The sequence below is a fragment of the Tinamus guttatus genome, unplaced genomic scaffold (genome assembly GCF_059628265.1).
Source record: "Tinamus guttatus ecotype Peru unplaced genomic scaffold, ASM5962826v1 Tinamus_guttatus_pri_ptg000244l, whole genome shotgun sequence".
Taxonomy (NCBI): Eukaryota; Metazoa; Chordata; class Aves; order Tinamiformes; family Tinamidae; genus Tinamus; species Tinamus guttatus.
Genome location: NW_028288778.1, coordinates 92,995 through 106,634, shown reverse-complemented (window position 1 = coordinate 106,634; position 13,640 = coordinate 92,995). Strand labels below are relative to the sequence as shown.

At 44.8% G+C, this 13,640-nt stretch overlaps 2 protein-coding genes across 4 annotated transcripts; one reads left to right on the top strand and one right to left on the bottom strand.

Moving 5' to 3' along the window:
• Window positions 1-1,999: 1,999 nt before the first annotated feature.
• On the bottom strand, window positions 2,000-3,172 carry TERF2IP (TERF2 interacting protein). Its single transcript, XM_088526258.1, has 2 exons — window positions 2,918-3,172; window positions 2,000-2,443 (listed from the first exon to the last, which is right to left on the bottom strand). The coding sequence occupies exons 1-2, from the start codon at window positions 3,170-3,172 to the stop codon at window positions 2,000-2,002; spliced, it is 699 nt and encodes a 232-aa protein (XP_088382384.1).
• Window positions 3,171-13,082, top strand: KARS1 (lysyl-tRNA synthetase 1). 3 transcript variants are annotated; one of them, XM_088526196.1, is made up of 14 exons: window positions 3,171-3,541; window positions 4,368-4,518; window positions 4,718-4,883; window positions 5,293-5,386; window positions 5,658-5,844; window positions 6,021-6,146; window positions 8,215-8,334; window positions 8,558-8,720; window positions 8,841-9,014; window positions 9,723-9,808; window positions 10,494-10,579; window positions 10,878-11,004; window positions 12,441-12,584; window positions 12,969-13,082. In XM_088526196.1, the coding sequence occupies exons 1-14, from the start codon at window positions 3,171-3,173 to the stop codon at window positions 13,053-13,055; spliced, it is 2,082 nt and encodes a 693-aa protein (XP_088382322.1). In that variant the 3' UTR covers window positions 13,056-13,082. The 3 variants fall into 3 exon arrangements, with proteins under 3 accessions (XP_088382322.1, XP_088382321.1, XP_088382320.1); XM_088526195.1 differs by lacking the exon at window positions 3,171-3,541 and adding an exon at window positions 3,641-3,735; XM_088526194.1 differs by lacking the exon at window positions 3,171-3,541 and adding an exon at window positions 3,683-3,927.
• The last annotated feature ends 558 nt before the right edge of the window (window positions 13,083-13,640 follow it).

The window sequence follows — 13,640 nt, the reverse complement described above, 5'->3', positions numbered from 1 at the left end:
TTAGTTGAACTACCTGGAAGGAGATTGTAGCAAGGCAGGGATCACTCTTCTACAAAATAACTACTGCTAGGACAAGAGGAAATGGCCTCAAGTTGCACCAGGAGGGGTTCAGGTCAGACACTAGGGAGAATTTCTACACAGTAGTCAAGCATTGGAACAGGCTGCCCAGGGAAGTGGTGGAGTCACTGCCCCTGGCAGTGTTGAAGAAATGTGTAGATGAGGCGCTTAGGGAGATGGTATAACAGGTATGGTATTGAAGGGCTTACTCGATCTTGAAGGGTCTTTTCTAACCATTATGATTCTATGTTATTCTCCCTTTTTAGCTGATAGATAATGAATGCTCAGTTTATTTAACCATTCTTTTATCTACCTGCATCAGACTTGAAACAGGGCTTGTGCACCTGGCTATGCCAGCTGTACCCCCATGGCCTGATGCAAGCAAAACTTCATTTAGACTGAAGAAGTTGAAGCTCTGTCACCCATGCGATGCAAGCTGTTGTGGCAGGATGGGACCTATAATTAAGGTTTTTGAAATCATGAAGGCTGTGGCTAAAGTTAAATTTGTTAAATCCTGCAGTACCAGGAATGAAGAACACTTCCTGAAACTGGTAGAGGTCAGTTTAAAACACGCAAGTACCTTCTGGAGCTTTCTGCCATAAAAGGTTACTGGGCAGAAACAATATTGGTGATGCAGAAAGGCATTAGCCAAGGCTCACTGACAACAGGTGCATAAACATATACTAAGGGAACGTATAAATATATACTATGACAAAACACTTGACTGGAAGTAGAATTGATTGGACTTGCATACTTTCTGAGAACAAAAATCTTTCAATCCCACCTAGAAACATCTCTGAATACTGCAAGGTATTCTTCCCTAGGAGGTGAAAGCTAATGTGGGAATTGCTTGATATATTCCCTCTAAATCAAATCCCCTTTGATTCAGGGGATCCCACCTAAATAAATAGGTGGGGTGATAACTTAGGACAGAGCTGCCTGGCAGAGTTTAAAATTCAAGCTGAAACAAACACCTCTGCTGCCTGTTTGAAGGTAGACTGGGCAGGTGTTGTGCCAAACAAAACTGAAAAGCCTTCATCTTCTGAGGGAAATAAAATAAATGTAATAAATGGAAGGCTGGAAGCTGAAAGATCCCCTGGTTCCTTGAACTATATTTTACTCTGACCTTTTTCATCTCACAAATGAGTTTATTTGGAATATAAAGACACTTATCTGTTTTTAATCACAAAGAAGAATTACAGGGTATATTCCCTTCTGACTATGAGGCATTTGTGAAAAGTGGTGCTAAGTAATTCTACAAATAGTAAAAATTTCCCATTGAAATTAGCATAATAAGGGAGGGATGCATACAGGAGGTTAAATACATACAATTACAATATGCAGGTAACATTGTCCCCCCAAACATGTATATAATTTTACCTACAGGCTTTTTGGCACATGGAGCTTTTTTGTTAAAATAGACCTCAAGATTGCTACCTACTGGCCCATGAAGGTAACCAACAAACCATTTGCCAGAGCAGGGTGTTAGACTATCAGCCTGGGAACGCAATGATAGACATATGACACGCTGCTACGGTTAACTAGCGCAGTGAAAGCTCAGAGCACTGAACGGGGTTTGGTCACGCGTCAGTGCTCTCCCCCTCGATATCCTTCCCATGCAGCAATGTACAGGTGTTTTACCTAGTGAGGAGGAGGAAAAAAAGAAGTTTACCTAGCAGGTGTACAATTTCAAGTTCTACCTATACTGAACAGCATCTTTCTTCACCTTCTTTTACTTTGAAGTTTTCAGTATACTCATAATTACAAAAACAACAACAAAAAAGATAGGTCCTTTATATATATTTATAAAAGCTTGTTCATTTTAAAGAATTTGAGACTTCAGAACACTAAATTATTTTTTCCATCACATTTGCACTTATGACTCTGCTTTTATAAGTTCTTGCCACAGCCCTAGATGAACAATTCTCTGCTACTTTGCTCTCTAACTCTTCCTAAATGCTATTCTTTTTGCTATGTTTTCAGCTCCAAATTTTGCTATCAGTTTATTTCTGACACGTTCATCATCTTTTTGCAATTCCAAGTCATCCTCTCTGCTCCACACAGGGTACCCGTCTAAGCGCTGTCCCGTCTGCAGGAAGTTGAAGGTACTCTCCACCTCACCAGTGTTCTTCAGAAGGGCCTGGGTCACAGTGAGCAGGTCCATACTGAACTTCTCCATTAAGTGCTGTATAGTTTTCACTGCCTCTCCTACTGCAGTGGAAGAGGGACAAATGCTTATTGGTCTTTCTTCCCCTTGCAACTGAGTATCAGGGAGAGCCAAGTCTTCCTGTCCCATTTTCAAAGGAAAAGCTGTCTCTTCTGAGGACTTTCCCTCTCCGTTTTCTGAAGTGAATCCTTCTGAAATGTCAGAGGCATCGCTTTCTGACTAAAAGTAGGAGAAATAGAGTTATCAATTAGACATGGTATCTTCTGTAAAGTTATCTTATTACTGCTACTCAACCATTTACCCTGGCGACTCCACAGTGTATAATGCCACTTGATAATTAGTAGGTATAATGAAATCTGGTGATTAAAAAGAGACCACGTATGCATGCAATGATGTATAAGGCCATGGAAAACCACGGGACATAAGGAGGAATGTAAATCAAATATAGAAGGCAAAGCAAATGAGCAAGTGTTAATGTGACTGTAAGGCCACCCTGTGCCAGGTGAGGCTCACTGGCCAGCCCAGCATCTAGCGAGCAATAACGTGGTGGTTCCCGGAGTCAAAGGCCAAGCAGGGGATGGGACCACTCGGCCCGTGGGCTCCTGCCGTTAACAGAGGATACTGTGTGTTAGCGGGGAGGGGAGGGCAAGTCCCACCCGGGGCTCGGCCGCCCGGCTCCCGTCCTGCGCTTACCTCGGTGCTTTCAAACTCCCGGTTCGCTGCCGCGAAGATGCCCAGCTCCGCAGCGGGCTCGCCGGGGGCGTCCGCGTGCCGGGGCTCTGCGGGAAGGGGGGACATTCGAGAGTGGACGAGGGGCCGCAGCAGCACCGTGGTGCCGCCGTCGCCCTTCCCCGGCCGGTCCCGGCGCTCCCCGGCCCCGCTCCCCCGCTCACCGTGGGCAGGCGCGGCGCGCGTGGGGCGCAGGTGGCGCAGGTAGCGGTCGCGCATGGCCTGCCAGGAGTGGCGCGTCAGGCCGCGGCGCTCCAGCTCCTTCCAGAGCGCCGTGCCGCTCGCCCGCGCCGCGCGCCGCCCGCGCACCGCCCGCAGCAGCGCCGCGTCCTCCGCCGCCGTGAAGGCCAAGCGGCCGCGCGGCGCGGCGGCGGCGCGGGGCGCGGGCGGCAGGCGCCAGCCCTCCAACGGCAGCCGCCGGTTGCGCCGCACGCACTCCTCCACGTACTCGGCGGACACGGCGCCGCCGGGCGCCGCCTCGCCGGGCTGCGCCAGGAGCACCGCGCCCGGCTCCTGCACGCGGCACAGCCGCCCGCCGCCCGCCAGCACCAGCGGCGCCAGCCGCAGCTTGGCCAGCCCAGGCCGCACGTAGAAGCGCATGGGGCTGCCATCCTCCCAGAGGAACAAGGTCCGCGAGGGACCCTCGTCCGCCGCCTCCTCGCCGGGACCCGCCATCACTGCCGCCGCGCAGGCGCGCCCCGCCCCGCCCCGCGCGGGAAGATGGCGGCTGTAGCGGAGGGCAATGTGGAGGCCCCGGAGAACGAGGCGCGTCTCAGCAAAAAGTGAGGGCGGGGCCGGGCCGGGCCGAACCGAACCGGGGAGGGGGGTGTCGGTCCGCCCGCCGGGGTGCGTTTTCGCCAGCTGATCTGCTGCAGCCGCCGCGCCATGCTGGGCCCCGCCGCCGCGCGGCTGCTGGGCCGCGCCTGGAGGGCCGCGCCGCCCCAACGGCCGCGAGCGCTTCATGGCCAGAGCAGGTCGGTGCTTCGCGGTCGGGGCCCGGCCCGTTCTGTCTTCGCGAAGGCGCGCCCGGTGGAGCGGCTTGGATGTGCGCGGGCTCCTGGGCCGGGCCGCGGGCGCCGCCTCTGCTGGGAGTCGTCTCACCCCAGCGGGCTGCGCCGGCTGCAGGGCGGCCGCGCGGGGCCCGGGCACGCGGCACGGCCGCAGGGTGCATCCCAGGGCCTCTCCGGGTGTTGGCGGGAAGGCCTTGTCTTCCTCTTAGGCTACCAAAGGTTTCGCTGTGTTCAAGGAGTAGAGTACTTGGACGTTATTTTGTCTTTAGGGCAGAGTAGCAGCAGAGTCATGTATACACCAAACTTTTGGCAGAATCCTGCTGCCAGTGTTTCCCTACACAAATCCCTGCTGCATCTGGTTTCCTCTCTCTTTCTCTGTGTTTTTTTTTTCTTTTTTTTTTCAGTGAGCTGAAGAGACGTTTAAAGGCAGAGAGAAAAGTAGCTGAAAAAGAGGCAAAACTGAAAGAGCAAAATGAAAAGCAACTACATAAGTCTTCCATGTCTCCTGACTGTGAGAGTAATGCTGGTGCTGATGAGGAAAACTTGGATCCAAATGTGAGTATCTGCCCTTCTACTGCTCTGAGAAAAAAAGTTACAGACTTGCATATGACTTTCAGTCATAGTAAAATAGAGGATTTGAAGGGGAGAGACCTCCATATTCCTAAATCAGGACAGCTGTGTTTGAAGTTTTAACTTACCACATATTTTTCAGTCCCTGACAAAACCCTTTGTTTTTGTTTGATTTTGGTGACAGCAATATTACAAGATCCGCAGCCATGCAGTCCAGCAGCTGAAGGGCACCAGAGAAGATCCTTACCCCCACAAATTCCATGTAGACTTGTCTCTCTCAGATTTCATAGAGAAATACAGTCACCTGCAGCCAGGAGATCACCTGACGGACACTACAGTCAGAGTGGCAGGTAAGGGTTGTTCTGGGATATGGAAAATAGTCTTTTGCATGTAAAAGCCAAATCCTAGGTACTTTTAGAGATGGGATGGTCTGTTTCCTAATTCTATTCATCCCTTTTACTCATTCATGAAGCCAAGTCTCTAGCAGTGTTTGACAGTTTGAGATAGAGCCTTTCAGACTGAGTGGAGTGTTGCGGCTTCCCTGACAAGTAGAAGGTCAGAAGGTTATGGTTTGGACTCCAGGACTCTGTGTTCCTACAACCTTTTGTGCAGTGGTGTTAATTTTGAGGCTCTAAGTGCTTTACTTCAAGGCCTAGTGATTGGTTCAGAGCTGAAGATTCTTTTTCCAAATGACAATACCGTGGCTTTTGCACTGTGCACTTTCTGTTAGGGTTGCATTTTCTGTTGTTCTGCATTTAGGTCGTATCCATGCAAAGCGTGCCTCTGGAGGGAAACTGATCTTCTATGATCTTCGAGGTGAAGGAGTGAAGTTGCAGGTCATGGCAAATTCCAGGTAAGTAGAATTAATCCCATTATCGTTCTAAACCAAATGATGCCCCTGGGCCTGGTGATTTGCATTTGGGTATCCTGTTCCTTCAGCTCTTTAGATAGGTTGATCAGCTAAAGATTGGCTTAGCCAGCCAGGTGGTGTTGTATTAAGATGTTGTGTTAGGCATCCCCCTTAGATATTTGTTAAAGGATTTGTTCTGGGGGGAGACTTGCAGGGCACAATTTGGAAAGTTGGATTGCAAACAAAACTGCTTAATTTGTTACTGTAATTACAGGCTTTACAAGTCAGAGGAAGAATACTTCCTTATTAACAACAAGCTTCGTCGTGGGGACATTATTGGTGTTCAAGGGAATCCCGGGAAAACAAAGAAAGGGGAACTGAGTATTATTCCGTATGAAATAACTCTGTTATCTCCATGCCTGCACATGTTGCCTCATCTTCACTTTGGCCTCAAAGATAAGGTAGCTGTCGCATCTAATGCTCTCGGAGGCTATTTGAGAAAAGGTCTGAATAGATGGCCTTTTGTATCTGCTAATGGTGTCAGTGCATTAATTTTGATTTGTTCTTCCCTTTTTTTTGACTTTTTGGCAATGCATTTTGTTTATTTTTTTTTCTAAAAGTATTTACTTTTTTTCAGGAAACTAGATATCGTCAGAGATACTTGGATTTAATTCTTAATGATTATGTAAGGCAGAAATTCATAACCCGTGCAAAAATCATTACATATATCCGGAGCTTTCTAGATGAATTGGGCTTTCTTGAGGTAAGGCTTCATGGTTACTTCTCCCTATCTACTAGGTATTTTTGGAGCTTCTTAGTTTCAGGGTTACCTCATATTCAGGCTCATATGCAAAATGTGTACAGAAGTGAGAATAATGACCTCAGTCATTACATTTACACAATGGAGACTATTCCTTTGCTCTCATTTTAGAGTTAATACTATTCCTGAGATGTTAGTGTGTAATTCAAAAACTTTTTATCAAGCTGGTACTTTAAATTGTTGATGCCCTTTTCCTACTTCAGTAATTTAAGGTGGGGAATAATGTATTTGAAATTCTGCCCCAGGATGTAAAGGCAGATATTATTTCACGTAAGTAAAATTGATTCTATCCTAATATCTGCTGGAGATTAGTATGTTAGAAAATAATATCAGTTGTGATCTGTTGAATCTCATTTCTTTTGTTGAGCTTTTTAAGTTATGATCTGCTAACTGAAATATAGTTTGTTTACACACTTGTCAGTGGAGTAAATTATTTATGTCTGGTGAGCGTGTTAGTAATACAAAGCAGAGGAGCTAGGGAATGGTCTACTAGTACAGTTTAGTTGAAGCCTTGAGCCACTGCTGAATCATGCTGAACTGTGCAGTGTTCCACATAGCATAGTATATGTCCCTGCCATGATACTAAACCTGTCTGGACTGGAAAAAATATAGCTGAACCCTTAGAGTTCAGCTTACTATCAGGGCTCATTAGTTTGGAGTCAGTTTGATGCGCGGGAGTTCAACTGTTTCACATTCCGGCAATGTCTGGAATGCTGACTGCTTTTTTTTCTGTACAGCTTAGCTTATTATACAGTGTGGATCTGTCTGGAGAATCGAGACAGAATATTGATTCATATTCTACTATAAAGTTTTTCCTCTTTTCAAGGTCTAAAATCACTTTTGTTCTGTCTCTCATACACTTCTCTTTTTGCCCTAATTTATGTTCTTTCACAGGAGTCCTGAGTCTCCTCCTAATTCATAGAAGGCTTCCTATTCTGCACCATTTTATGTAGTTCTATTGTGAGTTGTGATGTACTTGTTTTCACGATCCTGAGTTAGTAACAGGATGCATTTCAGGACAGGCCTGAAGTTCTCTGTGAAAACCAAGCCGGTTTGTCAGCCCAGCCGTTTAAACCAGACATCTCCTGCAGAAATGGTTACACAATTGTCCTGGCTTGGGCAGAGGAAAGGGGCAAATGGTTGTTCTGTTTGACCACTTCTGCCATACTTCTGAGTAGAGCAGATCGTCACCCAGAGTCTGCATTGTGAATCATTCTGCTGCTCCGTTCTTTCATCTTTCATAGTTGTTCTCACTTTATTTTGTCTGTGTGCCTGGCAGGTGGTTCTTGCCCTTTCTCATATGTAGCCTGGGCCATAACTGCACATCCTTTAAACAGAAAAGGAAATGCAGCTTGTGTGAAAGTAAACTTGTAACTTTTTTTTTGTCTTAATAAAAAACAAACTTGAATTTGCATATATTTTCATAAATTAGTTCAGTTAGACTCTGGGGTTCTGTGTGTGTGTATGTATATATTTATGAACATATGTGTGTATATTATATGCATACACACAAAAATAGCAAATGCTTGTTTTCATTTGAAATGAATGTGTCCTTGTAGGCATACATTATCCTCTCCCCCAAATAATTTTGAATGCTCTACATTTAAAGACATGAAACTTCTTTTTGTTACAAAGCAGTATTTAAACTGCTCATGTTTTGCAAGGTTTGTAGTAACCACAGTATTTAATTTCTTTCAGGGTTACTATATTTTTGTTGAGACTGTCCTAAAGAATTTACAATGTGAGCAATAATTTGGAAAAGATACTAAGACAGACTAGTATTAAGCCTTATAAGAGAGTAAGAGAGTTCCCTATACAGAGGTGGTGTTTTTTTGTTTGTTTGTTTATTTGTTTTTCCTTCTTCTTTCTTTTTCCTCATGAAAGCCAGCTGTGGTTTGTTGTTTGTTTTAGAGTTCTGCTGTAGAAATAGAGATACCCTAAGGACTAACCTAGAGCATGTACTTGAGGTAGGAACTTGGTAATATTTATGCTAGTGTTCATTGTTTTTCAGATTGAAACTCCTATGATGAATATAATTCCAGGTGGGGCTGTGGCTAAACCTTTCATCACATACCACAATGACCTGGATATGAATTTATATATGAGAATTTCCCCAGAGCTTTATCATAAGGTAAAATACAAGCCCTTTGTGACCAAGCTCTATATTCTCTAAATTGTTCTTCCTCGTTCTTAAAAAATAATAATAATAAAAAAATATAACTGCAGAAAGGATTGTTCTTGAAAAATAGTTGACTCACTGGATCGGAGAGGAAAAAACAAATGTGTCTTGAATGAAGTTCTTTAGGTGTTGCTGTTCGAAGTTAGTGTTTTTATTAGAATTTCCTTTTGTTTAGATGTTGGTGGTTGGAGGCATGGACAGAGTATATGAAATTGGACGTCAGTTCCGCAATGAAGGAATTGATTTAACTCACAATCCTGAGTTCACAACCTGTGAATTCTATATGGCTTATGCGGATTATCATGACTTGATGGAAATTACAGAGAAACTGCTTTCAGGTGATGTATGCAATATTAAGTTAAAAAAAGGTCGAAGCCAAATCTCCAAAAATCTATTCAAGAGGAATTACATGTTAAGTGGCTTGTTGTTGCTTTTTAAATCTCAGTTTTCTCTTGTAGGGATGGTGAAGCATATTACTGGAGGTTACAAGATTGCTTATCATCTAGATGGTCCAGATGGACAGGCTTATGAGATAGATTTTACTCCTCCTTTTCGGCGAATTAGTATGGTATATGAACTGGAAAAGGTCCTGGGAGTGAAATTTCCATCGCCTGATTGTTTTGAAACTGAAGGTTAGACGCTGAGAATGAATATGCTTTAATTTCCCCTTAATGTGAAGAGGGCAAGTATTTCGGGTTCTTCATCTTCAGTCTGTCAGCTGTTTGTTTTGAGGTGATGGTAATACATGAGTTTGCTTTTCTCCAATTCTGCCCATTATGTGGGATTCCAGAAAGGAGTCTGTGTTCTGTAGTCTGCAGCAAGATACGACTCTTTAGCTTCTCCCTTTCTTGAGTATATATGGTATACTGCAGGAGATGGCATTGATGGAGATCTTTTTGAAGAGACTCAGCTTTTTTTTCTCATTTCTTCTGCCCTTAGTGCAGTTTAGTCTTGGTGTATGTGGTTGTAAGATAGGATTATTTTTGTCTTCAAATGTGTGCGTCTCCTATTTTGCTCTTGGAATATAGAGCCATAATGAAACAAGCTCATATTTTTTTTTTAATGATTTTTTTTTTGTGCGCTAATAAGCTAGCATTCGGCATGTGGGGATTATGTATAACTGTTGTCCAAGTCTCTGAAATAATGTGTATTTGTGGTAAATTGTTAGAAACAAACACCCCTTTTATGTATTGAAACTGCTACTTGAATTAGCACTTTCCGCAACGATATGTATATTATTAAACTCTTTAGGAACATTCTAGGACATATTGAAGGATGTGGAAATAAGACATAGCTGCCTGGGTGTTTTTTGTTTTAATTTTTGTCTACAACAATTTCAGAAACTCGCAGGTTCTTTGATGACATTTGTGTGGAGAGAAATGTTGAGTGTCCGCCCCCCAGAACAACAGCCAGGCTTCTTGACAAGGTAAGTAAAGGTGGTAGTTTTGTAATTTTCAGGTCTTTAGGGATATAGCCGTATGAACAGAAGTCCATACAGAGCAAAAGCTTTTCTACATGTGAGGAATTATGCTGAAATACAGTTAAACTCTTTCTGTATCAAAGGAGAAAACTTGCTGTGTCAAAATCTTTTCCCTGTTGTTTGCAGCAGAGTATAGCGATTTGTACTGATGCCAGCTTAATGACAGCTCTAGAGGTATTTGTTTGGTAGCTGGTCTCTTGTGCTTAAGGTGGATATAGTTATCTCACATTAGTTTTGTCAGTGAGATCTATGCATTTGAATCTACCTTACCAAACTGTTAGGCTTACCTCTTAGCACTCAGATCAACTTTTGAGTATTAAGTCTTTTATTTCAATCTCAAATATTGCCTAAAAGTTGGGGTTTTGCTGTTTTTTCTCTTGGCTTTTGTCACCATGTCCAAATTAGAACTTAAATTACATTTTATTAATACAATTTGTCCTATGTCATTTTTTCTTGTCTGACTTGAACACATTCTCTTTCAGTGGAGATGTTAACGTGATTAGGCATTATTAATTTTTCATGTCTACAGTACCTTCCTCAGAACTGAATGGAGGAAGGATGATGTTTGGGGTGGGCAGTGTTAGTAAAGCGTTCCTGTACTCTACCTTTCTCTTCTGTTTTCTCTTCCCAGTTAGTTGGTGAATTTCTGGAAGTCAGTTGTATCAACCCAACATTCATCTGTGACCACCCACAAGTCATGAGTCCTCTAGCTAAGTGGTAAGTGTCAGATATACTCATGTTATAACTCTAACCTCCCTGTTGCTACCTGGTAGAAAAGGTCCCATTGTGAAAAGGGAGATTTTGATGCTGTATAGTGGTTTGTGAATTCCAGCACCAATCCAGATAGATACTGGTCCATTAACTGTGAAACCCAACTTTCAGAGAATATTCAGTAATGGGAAGTGCTGACAACTGTTACTGGCAATATAGGTCGTCCTCCTGAAGTATGTATATTCTCTTTTACTTCTGTAAGGCTGTCATTTTAAGGTGTGGTTGATTTGTCATCTCGATGTAGGCATCGATCTCATCCAGGACTGACAGAACGCTTTGAACTTTTTGTGATGAAGAAGGAAGTGTGCAATGCATACACGGAATTGAATGATCCTTTCCGGCAGCGGCAGCTTTTTGAGAATCAAGCCAAGGTACAGTGCGTGGATGATAATGAATAAACAATTTAGGCACATAAGCAAATAATACTCCCTATGTCTCTTCAATGTCTGTTGTTAGTCCCTGCTCTTGAAAAGGGTTGTTAAGTGAGAAACTCTTCTCAAATTAAGTGATAGCCTGTCATTAAAACTTAATAGGTTTTAAAAGTTAATTTAAGAATTCTTTTTGGATGAATTTCTTTGAGGTATACAAGTCTGAACTCCATGGTTGATCATTGTTATTTTAGTAGTGATGCCATGTTTCAGATTTTTTTTTTCAGATTGGCACTTAAAATAAAAATCAGATGTGCAGAATGGTTACTGTCATCTTCAAGTTGACAGTGAATTATTTTTCCCACAATTAAGCTATTGTATAATAACACAACATTGTAGTTTATTAAATGAATTTCTATATCCAGTGAGAGCTTTAATGATGCACAGGAAATAATCTGATTTGCAGAACTGAGCTATTTTTAAAGTGACTCACAGAATAGACCTGCAGACTCCTTGGAAATTATTCAGCCTGCAAATCTATATGACTAGGTTTCTGTAGGTAAGCCTGAGAAAGGAGGAGTTTTGATTGAAAATTTGCCTGAAAAATTAATGTTAAGTTGGAAACTGAGATGGTTGGTAGCAAATCATCACATTTCAGTATTTCAGACTCAGGCACAAAAATGTCTTTATTGAGCAGCCTTCGTTGAAACTGCATGAGCTAAAACATTTCATAGTTTCCACACTTGCATTTGATGCTTTCTAAATTTGAGAGGGTTGGCTTGTCTATATTTTTATTATTATCATTTTCACCATTTAGAGCCTGTCACTGTCAAATTACGCAAGAAATATGAGTTATTTCAGTATTTTCAAATATTTTTATTTGAGGAAATACGATGTCTAAACTTTGTTTCATGAGGCAGTTACTGATGATTTGCATGACTTTGTCCGTGTTTGTTACAGTAAACATTAAGGGAGGAGGATTGCAGGTGATAAAGAACCTCAACATCCTTTGAGAACCATGTATTAACTTTCACCATGGTCTGCTGCCACCCAGGTGGTTGAAGTCCAGAGACATTCATGGCCCTGGAGATAGCTTTCAACAAAGTGGAGGGGCTGGACCTTTGTCTAGAAACTCCTAGATCTGAAAGGAATTGACATAGCAAGCATAGCTGAGAAAGTTTCAATAGAACATGTGAAAAACTGCAGATTAGAGAGAGAGCAAGAAGAGGATTTGCCAGCCTAGTCTTGGAAGCACCCGTAAAAGTGGCCTCCAGAATTTTCCCAGGGGTGAGGTTCCTTAATCTGTTATTTGGTTTGGTTTTATCAGTTACCTGGCTCCTGCAAATATAAGTGTTCATCCTTGTTGGTAGGTGTTGGTATAAGTAGTAGTATTTCTAGTGCTGTACAAATGCTTTTAAACTGCGTATTTTCTTTCATAGGCAAAAGCTGCAGGTGATGATGAAGCCATGTTTATTGATGAGAACTACTGCGTTGCACTGGAGTATGGTCTTCCTCCTACAGCTGGCTGGGGCATGGGGATTGATCGCTTCACCATGTTGCTTACAGATTCCAGTAACATCAAGGTAAATATTAGAAATGGCAGTGCCTACTGATAGTTTTGTCAGAGAACTAGAATGAGATTCTACAACGTAGACCTCATCTGCAACAAAACTTCTCAAGGCTAAGAATTCCACCTCCCCTCGGAAAACCTGTTGTATATGCTGAGAACTGTCTCCAGATTCTGCAGCTGCCATGGGGATGGCAGCCATGTACCATGCTGGGCACATTAAGCGCAAGCTGAGCCCTCTGCAATAGTGTGTCCTCGGCCCCGCAGCCAGACACAGCCTGGACTGCCAGGGGCTGTGCTTGTCCTTGGGGCTCTTGATTCCTGTTGGGGGGCTCCTGCTTTCCAAGCCATGAGGCGCTGGGGCCAGTCCGGTGCCTGCTGATGCTGTCCCTCTTTGCAGGAGGTGCTGCTCTTCCCCGCCATGAAGCCGGAGGACACCAAGAAGGAGGCACAGCGCGACCCGCCCGCGGAAGGCACCTCTGTGTGACGGCCCCTAATAAAGGCCGCGCGCTCTGCCGCCCTCCGTGTCTTTGTGCGCCTGCGCGGGAGCGGGGCCGCGGGGCGGCGCCTGCGCGGGAGCGGCGGCGCCTGCGCGGGAGCGGCGGCGCCTGCGCGGGAGCGGCGGCGCCTGCGCGGGAGCGGCGGCGCCTGCGCGGGAGCGGCGGCGCCTGCGCGGGAGCGGCGGCGCCTGCGCGGGAGCGGCGGCGCCTGCGCGGGAGCGGCGGCGCCTGCGCGGGAGCGGCGGCGCCTGCGCGGGAGCGGCGGCGCCTGCGCGGGAGCGGCGGCGCCTGCGCGGGAGCGGCGGCGCCTGCGCGGGAGCGGCGCGCGGCGGTAGGGTCGGTGCCGGTGAGCCGCCAGATGCGGAGGGGCGGCTTTCACGGTAGGAGCCCGGGGAAGTAGAGCGAGTCCGTCCACTGCTGACGTGCGTGACCTCCAGTGCTGTCGCTTCTTCTAGCGATTCCAGAGAAAACTAAGACATTCCTACTTTATATGACAGTTGTGATAAATAATCCCGAGAATTATGGTGTAAATGGGTCTTCGGCGTGGGATCTGGTGCGGGGGTGCGTCCCGC